Consider the following 13863-nt stretch of genomic DNA (forward strand, 5'->3'; position numbering starts at 1 on the left):
CATCGATGTTAACAGCTGATTTGGATGCCATTGTAACAGTCGTTTCGTCTAGAATTCGGGCTCCAACTTCTTTCGTGGTGTCCGCATCTACATTAGCTGATGCAGTTATGCCGGTAACGATGTTAAGGAGCCCTTCGTGTTGTCTGAACGGAATCAGGGTTCGCAAAAAGTCTAGGACCTCCTCCGTGTCATCAGTATCTCTCTTCATCCGCCACTGGAGCGTTTCGACTTGTTGATCACTTGTTGAGTAACTCAGGCTAGTCAGACCTTGCATTGAGGCATTTACTTCAGCAAAGATCCGCATCGAAAAAGCCCATATGAGACGCTGTGTTTGTGTTATCCCCCGTCCATGAGTTAGTCCACCTGTTGTCTTCAAACTGCGCATTAGAGCTTGGTCAATGACTAGATCCGGTGACAATCCAGCCCAGTACCGATCGCTTCTTCTTATAACAAACTGACCGATTCTTGATAATCTTCAGTAGAGCTCTGGATCTGTCTTCTTTCAGGTCAACCATAGTCTGGATATGAAGACGAGCAGACTTTGCGTAGAGGTTGTGCCCTGCTGCCGCATAGTACGGAAGCATCTGTTTAAGGATATCCAAATACAGATCCCAGTTCCCTCACCTCTTTGCTCTAGTAAATTTTCGCAGTACTTTCACCATTTTCCTGTGCTGAAACCAGAAGTATGTAGTTTGAGTATCTTTTAGCTCCTCCTTCTTCCTTCTTAGTTTGTTATCAGTACTAGTTACGACTTCGCACGAGTTGCTATTTTCTATAGAGATCTCGTCAGCATCAAGACCCTCGAAGATCACAAGGGCTTCATCAATATCCTCCTGGGTCTCAAGTCCGAAACATGTCCGTTAGACGAGACCAACCGAGGACTAGGCGATTGACCTAGTTTATCAGGGCTGGTGTGCTTGGTAGAATGGTGAGGAGGTATCTATATCACTTTAGTACCCTTTTGGAAATTTTAGCGGACACCAATAATAAGCATATAGGGTAGACGAGACTTTTTCGCGAGTAGTGAAACTGCAGCACGCCTCAATTTTACGAAGACCTCCATCTCACAAATATATATCATATACAGGATAACCGAATCGATGGGACCTGAAGTGAGCGATGGGCCATGAATTCTCAACAACGAAGTGGCCAACTGACGTATTAAGAGGAGGAATTTTTCTATCTAGAGATACATTGGTCATTTTTCAGATGATGCTGGTCTTCCGGTCGTAGACGAAGCCTTTGAGATACACCTGGGAAGTTCTGTAACTGCTGTACCTTCATGTGACAGTGACTTCTCAAGATATGTAAAATTGCTGACAGCTTTGACCTCTACAAACTACCATGTGCTGCTACTATCCCTAAATTTTACGGGGTTCCTCCGAATTTCTACAAAAATAATTGGTTCGCTGGAGTTCGAAGTAAAGATTGTTCATTCTTATTACTGTTAATTGTCGGGAGGATTCCGGAGAAAATAAATCTTTATTTGGGGAAATTTGGGGAAACGGCTAAAATATAATGTGTACAAGACTGTCCTTTTGTTTCTGATCCAGTTTCCCCATAAAGGTAAGAACAGCTTACTGGCTCCTGAAAAGTCATTAAATATCTATTTCCTTGGTTTTGTATGGAGGTCAAACGAATTGTCCTTGAAAAATGAGCAAATGTGTTAAATGTACTTTTATGTGTAAGCAAATGTGCAAATATACGCATGGATCGACTTGAATAACTGTTTATCTAAGGTACCTTCAGAATCAAATCTTAGGTAAATTGTTATTTGTTTAATTTGAACTTCACACGTTTTACAATTTGCTGCATCATTTTACAACAGGAGATCGCTTCTCTGAAGGACATGTTTAATTACAAATCAAATTGTTTGTTTAGGATCTTGAAGCATACAAGTACTGTTAAACTACAGCAGATCAACCATGAAAAATCAGTTTTAAAACCGGTACTTTTCTGTTAAGAAATTTGGTTTATATATCCTTATGCAGTGCATTAGTTAGTGCCTTATGCAAAACTAGGACTAAATATGAAAAGGGAGAGAGAGACACCTCGAAGGGGAAGAATTAAGTTCATAAGAAATTAGGTTGGCACGTATAAGAGGGGGCCTTCTAGCCCATGCATTCCTAGAATCCTGAGATTTTTACAAGAAAAGATTATTTTTTTCTTCGCATGATTCAACTCTTGTTGTTGCTTTTTAAATATGCCTTGAGTGTATGAAGTGGAGCTGTACAACCTGCATTCCACAGGCCATTCAGTAAAGACTCCACGACTGAAGTAGAGCTGTTCAACCTGCATTGCATAGGACATTCAATAAATACAGGTGAAGTGAAGCTGCACATCAATTATTCAGCAGGCTGGCAAATAAAAGATGGCTGAAGTGGAGTGGTAGAGTCTGCATTATACAGGCTGGATAATGAAAGATAGTAGAAGTGGAGTTCTCCAGGCTGCACTCCACAGCGTTACTGATAAAAGACGGTCAAAATAGGATTATACAGCCTAAATTTTGCAGGCTCTCCAGTAAAAGAAGGCTGAAGTGAAGCTGCAAAACATGCATAGCACAGGCCATTCAGTAAATACGGGTGAAGTGGAGCTGCGCAGCAATTATTCAGCAGGCTGGCCAATAAAAGATGGCTGAAGTGCCTTTTGACTCGCTTCGTTATACTGGTTGGCTAATTAAAGATAGTAGAAGTGGAGTTCAACAGTATGCACTGCACAGCCTTACTAATAAAAGACGGCCAAGGTAAAATTATACAGCCTAAATTTCGCAGGCTGTCCAGTAAAAGAAGGCTGAAAAAGAACTGCACAGCATGCAATGCACAGGTCATTCAGTAAATGAGGGTGAAGTTGGAGCTGAGCAGCAATTGTTCAGCAGACTGGCCAATAAAATATGGGTGGAGTGCAGTTGCACAGCCTGCATTATACAGGGTGGCTAATCAAAGATAGTAGAAGTGGAGCTCTACAGCCTAGACTACACAGATTACTAATAAAACATGGTGGAAGTAGAGTTGAACAACCTCAAGTTTACAGGCTGTTCAGTAAAAGAAGGCTGAAGTGGAGCTGTACAACATGCATTGCACAAGTCATTCAGTAAATACGGGTGAACTTGGAGCTGCGCAGCAATTACAATGCAGGGTGGCCAATAAAAGATGACTGAAGTGGAGTTGTACAGTCTGTATCATAGAGACTGCTAATCAAAGATAGTAGCGGTGGAGCTCTGTAGCCTGCACTACACAGGTTCGCTAATAAAAGACGTTGGAAGTAGAATTTACAATCTAAACTTTACAGGTTGTCCAGTAAAAGACGACTGAAGTAGAGTTGTACATTCTGCACTTTGAACATTGGCCAATGAAACTGACGACGGGAAGTTTACTAGTAGTAGTATGTAAATAAGATACAAAAAAACGACTAAGACTTTTAATAAGCAGGGAACATGGCTCAGTAATAATCTTTATTGTTACTTGTGGCTACGGAGCAACACTACTGCTTTTACAGCTTTTTTTCGTGATCCTGCTTTTACAGTCTCTAGCTTCGAAGTGGTAAGAGATGTACACTCGAAATTATCCCTGGGTATCGCAATCGCTTAACAGGGCAAATAATATCCAGTGATATTTGTAAAATTCTAGTAGTTTTCCAGGAAAAAATACAAACCAGTTTTTCATCATTTGTTGGAAATAATTCTGAAAAAGCTGAACTCCAATGCCAAATCCAATATTTTTGGCTGTTTTGTGAAATTTTTGATTTGATGCCTTTGTTTCTAATATTATGGAAAGTACGCAAGAGAGTATAAATTTTCTTATAAACGACATTGCTTTGTTCATTTAAAAATGATTTCTGAAGCTGTCATTACGCATCAAATTTTTGTGGTGTTCTGGAGGTAACTTTTTTTCTAGACAAGGAATAACTTTTCCCAGCTGCGATAAACAGATCTTAACCTTCTAAGAACTGGAGGTGACATATGTTTTTCCTGAAATAAAATTGCTTAGGTGACTTTTTCTATTTTGAAATTCTGATTTTTGCAAATTCCCAACTGATTTGATTTTGATTTTTTGATTTCTTGGAAATAATTCTGGGAAAGTCGATGTAATATTTTCGATTTGATTTTATTATATTTTAGACGTTTAATGCCACGATAACTAAGCAAGAAGATACGCACTCTTCTTTACCCGGAAATAAACTATATACTAATAAATAATTTCTAAAGTCGTCGTCACGTATCGATTTCTTTGACATCCTAGAGGTAGCTATTTTTTCTAGACAAGGTATAATTTTTTTCCAACACGGATAGACAGGTTTGGATCTTCTAAGAGCTGGAGCTTATATTCGTTCTCCAGAAAGAAAATTTGTTCTTTCACGTTTCCTATCTTGAAGTTTTGATTCTGGGAGGTCCCTACATATCCTCTAAATAAAGTACCCAAACTTCGTAGCTTAACTTCTTAGAAATTAAATAACTTTGAATACTGATATAACTTCATACTATCTCTTCAACAATCTAAAAAAAATATTCCGTATCTTTTACGAATTTTGGGAGACATGCACTCTTCTGTATCCAAAAACGAAACGTGCGCAAAGAAATAAAAGTTTACGCAATGAACCGTTTCACGGATATTCATTAACCGTAGTAAATACTACAGTTTTAATAAAGGTAAAAAGAAGAGCAACGCGGAATCACAGTTTGACGTACACACAGGGCTCACTTCACAAGTTCTCTAATTATACACGTTGATTTTAGAAGTAGTAACTTACAACTATAATAACGCACTTGCAAAGGGGATGCAGGACCATACAAATTAATTTCCTGTGAAATATAGTTGCATGCAAGGCCGTATCCAGGGGGGGGGGCTAGGGTTCGAATCCCGCCCCTCGAAATGTTTGCCCGACTCGTAAAAACTTAACAAAAATGAATATAAACAAATTTAATACGTTAAAAAAAAATTGTATCCCCCCGGAAAAATTCTTTTGTAACCAACCCCCCACCCCTTCCTCCGAAAAAAAAAATCCTGGATACGGCCTTGATTGCATGTGTTGATTCACCACTGTGACTCTTGGATCACAATTAATGCAACGGGATCACGGGGTAGGTCCACGGGACCTTGAAATCGTAGTTTTAATTTTTGCTTCATTGGTATACACTTTAAATCTATTCTATATACTTAAGCTCTATTTGATTTATAATTCCAGATTCAACAAGTTGATAGCAGCATAAAAGATATTTCAGTTCAAGGACTTGGATGGAATAAACTGTGTGCAAAGTAAGCTCCTTACCTTATTTGAACATATATAGTTAGAAAACTTTTAGGGAGGGGGGTACTTAGGTCCTTTCATTAAATGGCTAAGGGAATATATTGAAATTCGGGGGTTGAAACTTATTTCTGTTTTGAAAAATTTTAGATCACATAAGTAATTCGTACATATGTGTCTACTGACGATTATCTTGGTTCTGCTGTTTGCCAAGCTCTAGTATCCCCCCCCCTGAAATATTTTTTTTGATCTAAGTATGAACTAGCAATGATAAATGACGAAGAGGCGGCACGAAAAATGACGGTCCTCAAGCGGCGACCAGCTACAATTACCTGATATTAGTAATACAGAGATTTCTAAAATACTATGTAGCATATTTATTTGATATTGATTTTTTAAGGAATCTTATATAATGAGGCTAATAAAAAAGCGTAGAATCTTAGAATTTTAACACTCTAAATTTTCTCTTTTTTCTATCTCTTTCTAACCTTTCTATCTCTTTTTTTTTAAATAGATGTGTCTAATAATGTATATGTATCTAATATGAAGGAAATTTTAGTTATTCAGTTTTATTTTATTCAACACATCAGTTGAATTTGGTTTTAATCAGGTTTTTAAATCTGGTGTTCAACATGCTATTTTAACGTTACGTTGATGGTGCCTGCTTAAAAAGACGGTATTTCCAAACCTCTTATAATTGTTCAGGGTATTTATATGATATACCCCCCACAGCTCAAGAAGTAAAGTTAGGTTAATCCTAATAAAATGTACCTAAGTATGATAAAATATAATACTTTAGAAAAAAATTTGGGCTATATATTTGAACATTAGGGGGAGGGGTAAAATGCAGCGGGTCTCCATGCAAAATGTGGTAGCTAAAATTATTCTGATATTATGAAGTAAGAATTGTTTTCTGATTCACACAGTCCAAATACTTTACCCTCGCCTCTCCCCCTAATATGCAAATAATAAAGCCTAAATTATATATTTCCCATCAATTCTGTCACTTCTCTTTGTCTTTTCTCAAGTTGAAAGAAACTAGCGAAAGAAACCGGTTTACAGTTGGGTGGTATATCATAAAAGTGCCTTGTTCAGCTTCAAACAGCAGCAGTTTAACGATTGTTTTTACAATCCTAATCCGATTGTTGCTTGCACCGCTGCCAGCATCTCTCTGTTAATGCATAGAGGCCTAAATATTGATCTACAAAAATTTGTTGGGAACAATTTAAAGAAACACAAAATTTGGCTCGAAATTTAAAAGTTTAACTTTAAAATTAAATCTTATGGTGGACCAGTGGATTGATCTTTGCTTGCAGATACCTGACCCAGGATTCCATCACTCGATCTCGATTCTAGAACCTTTTTAGTCAAAAACCGTTGTTTTTCAATGTATGTGGAAACGTTTTTTAAATTAGGACTTGAAATTTCACAACAAGAATAGAATTAGAATGAAACTGTGAGACAGAAACAATCCATGATTATTTCTCAAATGGGGAAACTTACAAGTTTCACGTTCTTAGTTCAAGTTTTTGAAAATTGCCCACAAACACACCAACACTTTTTTTGGAAGCCTATGCAAATTTAACGAAATCGATAATTTTTTTCCAGCAATTTTTCAGCAATTTTTCCAAATCCAGAAAAATTTCCAGCGATTTTTTCCAGCAATTTTCGTATGTTCGTGGGAATAGTTGGTAAAATTTACTGGTGAAAATTTTCTGGTGTTTTTCGTACAATAGCAATACCTCCGTTTCCCAAATGAGTGTCCATGAGTAAAATACTCTTTAGCAACACATCTATAATTGTTGTTTTGGCAACATATTTAGATTTCATCAGGCTTTCTATCTGAAGCCATTTTGCTTTTTTCCCTTTGCTACATAAGGCAGCTGTTCCAAATAAGTGTCCGCGAATCAAATACTCTTTAGCCCCACACCTATAATCGCTGTTGTGGCAACATATTCAGATTTCACCAGACTTTCTATCTGAAGCCATTTTGGCTTCACGCTAGGTTTCACTTGAAGTTTTTCTAATTTTTTTTGAGAAATTCAGCATTAATTGTTTGCAACAATTTTGCTAGGATCATGGGAACTCGTTAGCTGGTAAACGCTTTTGGTAACAAGTTTTTTTTTTCGTGTGGTGGCAACACCCCTTTTCTACATAAGGCAGCTTTTCCAAATAAGTGTCCACGAATCAAATACTCTTTAGCACCGCATCTATAATCGTTGTTTTGGCAACATATTCAGATTTCACCAGACTTTCTATCTGAAGCCATTTTGGCTTCACGCTAGGTTTCACTTGAAGTTTTTCTAATTTTTTTGGAGAAATTTAACATTAATTGTCAACAACAGTTTTGCTAGGATCGTGGGAACTCGTTAGCTGGTAAACATTTTTGGTAACAAGTTTTTCTTTCGTGCGGTGGCAACACCCCTTTTCCACATAAGGTAACTTTTCCAAATAAGTGTATGCGAATCAAATACTTGTTATGCACCATATCTGTCATTTTTGTTTTAGTAACATAATTAAACTTTACCACATTTTCTGTCTAAAGCCATTTTTCATCAAGTTGAAATTCCAGTGATACCTTTCTAAATTTTTGAGAGAAATTCAGCAATAATCGTTTACAAAAATCTTGCTATGATCGTGGGAACTCGTTAGTTGGTAACAAGTTTTTTTTCGTGCGGTGGCAACACCCTTTTTCCACATAAGGCAACTTTTCCAAATAAGTGTCCGCAAATAAAATACTCTTTAGCCCCAAATCTGTAATTATTAGTTTGGCAACATATTTAAACCTCACTAGACTTTCTGTCTGAAGCCGTTTTTGTTTCAGCTGATCATTTTCTATTTAAACGTGATTTTTTTTCATCAGACTACTATCCGTACTTAACCTTTCATGGGCGTTCCTGATTTCACTTTCCCTGGCATCTGAACTCCACATCGGTCCTTCACACTTTGCCATTGATTTTTCCAGTTGAGTCAAATTTTGCTGAAAAAACGGGTTATTATGTAACGACGGAAGCTATTAGTGTGCAAGCTACTTACAGCTCTCGTGAAGCTGATTTTTACGTGAGTTCGAGCAAGAGAGAACTATGCTCATCGTTCATCGATTACATCGGATCATATCGATTATTTTTCTTACTATTGGCTTTTACCCATCAATAAAATTAAATATAAAATATAATTAAATTATATTTTATATAATTTTATCTTATATTATTATATTATTATATTAAATTATATCTTATATTATTAAATATAAGAGCCCAGAAGGAAAGAGAATAATGAAATACACTATCAAAATATTTAACACAATAGACCCTGAATAATCTGTCAACAAGTCTGCATTTTTTGATAAGGTCTGTAATGCCGTACTTTTCGGATGTGCTAGAATTTCTGTGCCACACGGGGAGTCGTTAAAAAACTTGACATATCTTAAAGCCAGTCTCCATTTGGCAGATTCTGCAAATCTGCCATCTTGCAGAAAAAGCAACGTCGAAGGTTGCAGTATCTGTAAACTGTTATTACGGTGCGGGAAAACAAGTATCAATTGGAATAAATTTTAACAATTGGCGGTGAATTTTTGCAGAATCTGCCAAATGGAGACTGGCTTTTAGGCTTTCGTATGGCCTTCTTATCGCAAAAATTTTCCAGGAGGGAGTCACTGCTTCTAATAAGGGTTACAGTGGTATTTATTTATTTGCGAATCCGTTGTATAAACACACAAAAAGACGGAGAATAATAAAAGAGAAAAGTAGACAAAAAAAGAACAAAACAAAACAATGTAAATGACAAACAACAATGCACAAAATTATAAATGGAGATGAATGAAAGAAGTCTCTGCCTTGATACTCACGCCACATTCATTTTGGTGAAATTCAATTATTTGATTACGTTTTGCCATTCTTTTAGCATCTGAGACTTCGAGATCTACTACTTTGAATTCAGCTTGTGTGTTCCTGTGCCACGGAGACAGGCGAAACAGATACTTAGCAAATCCTGGGGAAGCAAGAAAAGGATTAAAATGATTCCTGTTGGAAAAAAGTAATGATGGCAGAAGATGGGAACAGATGTGGTGAATCAAAAGTGAACGAGTGCCCTTCACAATGTGGGTGGAGTAAAGAGGACGGAATACCTGAGTGAATCGTAAAGATCGATCATGTAATCACTAATACTGGCCATGCGGTTACCTGGTAGCGTATTTCTGCAACCGTAGACAAGAAGGAATTCAGTCTTCGAGTCATTAGAACGTAGTCCAGTCGCATTTTAGGCCTCTGCAAGTGAATCAAATTTTGGTCCGAATATTGGTATCGAGAATGCCACATTGAGAATAGTGTCAATGAAATTTATGTCTCGTTGGCAGTTACTGTTGGCAGTTACGTTGGCAGTTACGCTTCAGAATTTTGAAGATGCAGCAACTAGATTGATGTTTAGCAATCACATGATACAACATGGGACTCATGCTGGTTAACTCTTTCAGTTACTTAACCCATGGCTCTTGTCGGATTGCAGAGGAAGAAGTCCCCTGTTCCTCCAGACTTGTTGATTGACTGCTTTTGGCAGGCGAGCCCAATAACTTATTGAGGCTGTTTGTTTTTCCTGTCCTACGAGTTCTGTCTCTAGCGGCTCCGCACTAATTAAAGTCATAGACTTTCGGGGATAGAATGCTCTTAGATGTAAGCAAAGCCGTACCCAGGGATAGGTGGATCAGGGGGTTTGAACCTTCCCCCCGAAATGTTTGTCTGACTCGTAAAAACGTAACAAAAATGGATATAAAGATTTTTTTTATGCGTTTTTTGAGTTTTTTTGTGTAAAACCCCTTCCCCGAAGAAAATCTTTGAGTACCCCCCCCCCCAAAAAAAAATCCTGGGTACGTCCTTGGATCTAAGTATCCTCGAAGAGTTTAAAGCTCAGTTAATTCTTTGTGTTATATGATCATTGGCTTCTCAAGATGAGCAAATTAGATTTTGCAAGGGGAGGTCAACCATTGGGGGTCACCTATGCCTAAGAGCTTGTTGAAGCTGAATTGCCATTCAGCTCGTGGTATGGCTTTTTAAGGCGAAATATTTTAAGGTCATAGACTTTTGGACTAGAGCAGGCTACTAATTTTCCTAAGTGGTGTGTATCGTTTTGCCAATTCAAATGAATACGACCAATCGACATGTTTATTAAGCTTTCCCATATTCCATTTTGCTTTCAGTATAACATATTTTTTTTAAAGCGTTATATTTTCTTTTCTTAACTGAAGAAATATTTGAAATTTTCTGTTTTTTTTTCGAAATTGAATTGTACTGATCTTTAAAAAGAAAGAAACACCTGTGGTCAACACAAAGCTGTGTCACTTTTCTTCTCCTTTGTCTATATTTACCTCTTGGGTCACCACTTAGGTGGGGGACAAGTTAAAGGGACAATTGTACCCCTAGATTTTGAAAAATGCCTGTATCAAAAACAGCAAACAAAACTACACCCCCCTCCAGTTAAAAAAAACTCTCTGGGTTTTCACTAAAAAAACGGAGACAAATCCTTGCCCACTTCCCCCGCCCAAAAGAAAAACGGCGCTGTTTTCTGCACTTTTTGGACGCCATGTAATAAGCACGGTTAACCAGTAGTCAACAAAGTTTACAGGCGTGGCTTTATTCCTTACCTGTCACGAAGTTGAAGGATAGTAAAGACCCTTCCTTGTACTAACGCCTCTTCGTTAATAATAATCAGAAAAACTAAAGGATCCTTTTGAGGCTTTTCGCTTTCAGGAAAATGGTGTGTAACATTTCGCCGCTTTAAACACCGCATCTAATATAAGGGTTAGAGGCGAGGTTGGCGTAAAGAGTGCCATAAAGATAGAAAACGGGATTAGATTCTACAAAAATTCACGGTCATTTTTCGCCATTAACCCAGCGATAGAAAATTCTGGACTTGGGTAATTTTGGAATAGAATAATTGAACAAATACAAAAAATAGTAAGGACTAGGACTTTATTCTTTTTTCTTTCTCTTTAGACATGTCTCAGATTAGTCGGCTACCCCCCCCCTTCACCCCCTCTTCCAAAGTAAAATGTGTCGTCCCCTCAGTCCAAGGAACGATTTTCAAAAATCTCGAATTAGTCGAAAGAAAATCTACCCTTTTTAACCCGCAATTTACAGGACTTGATTTGACTTAAGGCTCCTGCCGAGGGTTCGGCGTAGAGAACGATGAGACCAGATGCCTCCAGGTTGACCTATCGCTTGCCAGGCTTGCAGCTTCTTCCACCGGGATGTGGGCTTGGGTGAGGAATTCATCGGCTTTGTCTTTCCATCTAGTGGGGGGGGGGGCTTCCTCTGGATCACTTCCATCCGTGTAGGGTGGGATCGAAGTCGAATGTCACCCGTCCTGGGGCGTCGCGTGACATGCGAAGGAGATGGCCTTACCACCGAACAGTACGCTAGGCAAGCTGTGTCGAGAAAGGAGTGGCAGGCACTATCTGGAAAACAAGTTGTTGTCCATTTAAGAGCCTCCATATTAGATAGCAATCTCATCGCCAAGCAGATAACAAATCCTGCTCGCCAAGGAAACTCAAGAAAACTCAAGGAAACTCAAACTCATCCCCTCGCCAAGGAATTTTTTCGTCCCTCTTCCAGGCAACGATCCTTGGAATTTTTAAGCCAATCGAAAAAAAAATTTTTTGGCTCTTTTTTGCACCACAATTTTGAGGGGAGACCAATGCCTCCAAATTAATTTTTTTTTTCTACATTAGGATTCACAAGGCCAGGGACGTACGGTTTTGTGTTTCAAGCTAATCATTAAAAAATTGCTGGCCCTTTTCAGAGCTCCATACTCAGGCGAACCGATGTTTTTGTCAGTTACATTTTTAAACTAATTGGGGTTCCCTTAAACCGAGAATTATAAGTTTCAAGCCCCTTAAAAAAACACTTTCCAGCACCAGCCTTTAGGGCTTGCCCCCAGCCTACATCTTTTTGCGCACGAGGATTCCCTTGGCCTAGGAGCTTACGGCTTTTTTCAGGAGAAATCAGTTTTTTTCGTTTTCTTTTTTTTCGAACGTTTAGGGCACTTAAGAATATACTTTTTGAGCCGGTTAGGAAATTTTTTTTGGCTGTTTTGGGTTCTATTTTTGAGGAGCCCGTGGTCAGAATTTCTTTTTTATCCGATTCTCTTGAGACGGGCTTGAGACGGTAAATTTCAAGTTGTTCAAAAATTTTTTTAGGCCCTTTGGCCGTGTTTTCTGAAAAACCCAGTATTTCACCATACCTTTGCTTATAAGTTGGGTTTCCTTAGCCCAAGGACTTACAGATTTAAGTCCAATCTGAAAAATAATATCTCACGGCCCTCATTTGTGGCCCATTCTTTGCAAGGGACTGTACGCCATAAAAAAATAATTTTTGCACATTAGGTTCCTTTTGGCCCAAGACTTACGGCTGTAAAGTTTCAAACTGATGAGGAACAAGGAGTTTCTTGGTCATTTTAGTTGCCCCCTATTACCTTTCCACCTACCCAAATTTTTTTTATCCTCCTTGCTCAAAGAACAATCCCTGAAGGTTTCAAACTGGTCGCAAAAAGCAAAATATCAGTCATGCCCCCTTTTTCCAATATAAACCTATATTAAGACAATGGGTAATATGTGTAATTCATTGCTCTTGCCCATTGGCTGTAGGAGCTAGGTCTTCCCAGGGGGCATATGTATTAGTTTTTTTCAAATATTCTGAAGAAAATGTTTATCTAATATTTTGGATCAGATCTCTTAGGGGGCTATGTGGGTACTTCGTAGCAAAAAAGGCAAGAGAGTGGGTTGTTTGTCCCCCCATCACTTTTTATCCTTGAAAAGGGCACTAGAATTTTCATTTTCTAATCGGATAATACCCTTCACAAGTTTCTACGAGCCTCTTCCCCACGAGGTGGCTGGGAAAAATAGTAATATATGGAAAGCACAGGGCTCTCTGTGCTCTCTACGGCTATTCTGGAGGGTCACCTATAATTTTATCCTATGTGTTTACTGCCAAATCTATTTTTCTTTTTCTTTCCTCTTTTGCTGTTTTTCTTTCCTTTCTGTTTTTCCTTTTCCTTCTTTTCCTTTCCTGGTTTTTTTTTCTGTTGATAAAGGCTTCCTAATATGAAGTCGAAATAATTTGACTTTTTTAGTATTTGATTTAAAAAAGAACCCATAATTGTGTCCAAAGTGTTTACTGCTAAATCTATTCTTTTTTTTCTTTCCTCTTTTGCTGTTTTTCTTTCCTTTCTGTTTTTCCTTTTTCTTCTTTTCCTTTCCTAGTTTTTTTCTGGTGATAAAGGCTTCCGAATATGAAGTCGAAATAATTTGACTTTTTTTAGTGTTTGATTTAAAAAAGAACCTATAATTTTGTCCTATGTGTTTACTGCCAAATCTATTTTTCTTTTTCTTTCCTCTTATGCTGTTTTTATTTCCTTTCTGTTTTCCTTTTCCTTCTTTTCCTTTCCTAGTTTTTTTCTGGTGATAAAGGCTTCCGAATATGAAGTCGAAATAATTTGACTTTTTTTAGTGTTTGATTTGAAAAAGAACCTATAATTTTGTCCTATGTGTTTACTGCCAAATCTATTTTTCTTTTTCTTTCCTCTTATGCTGTTTTTATTTCGTTTCTGTTTTCCTTTTCCTTCTTTTCCTTT

The 13863-nt window shown here is 37.8% G+C and overlaps 1 protein-coding gene across 1 annotated transcript in view; it reads left to right on the forward strand.

Annotated features, from left to right (window-relative positions):
• Positions 1-13863, forward strand: part of LOC148942584 (NPC intracellular cholesterol transporter 1-like) — a 207138-nt gene that overhangs the window by 50046 nt on the left and 143229 nt on the right. The window contains exon 3 of the mRNA XM_089102048.1: positions 5182-5252. Coding sequence (XP_088958174.1) covers positions 5182-5252 — 71 coding nt within the window. The remainder of the gene's footprint in view (positions 1-5181; positions 5253-13863) is intronic.

The sequence above is a fragment of the Artemia sp. Qi Xiang Cuo genome, chromosome 16, assembly GCF_049724085.1.
Source record: "Artemia sp. Qi Xiang Cuo chromosome 16, ASM4972408v1, whole genome shotgun sequence".
In the NCBI taxonomy this organism is placed as follows: domain Eukaryota; kingdom Metazoa; phylum Arthropoda; class Branchiopoda; order Anostraca; family Artemiidae; genus Artemia; species Artemia sp. Qi Xiang Cuo.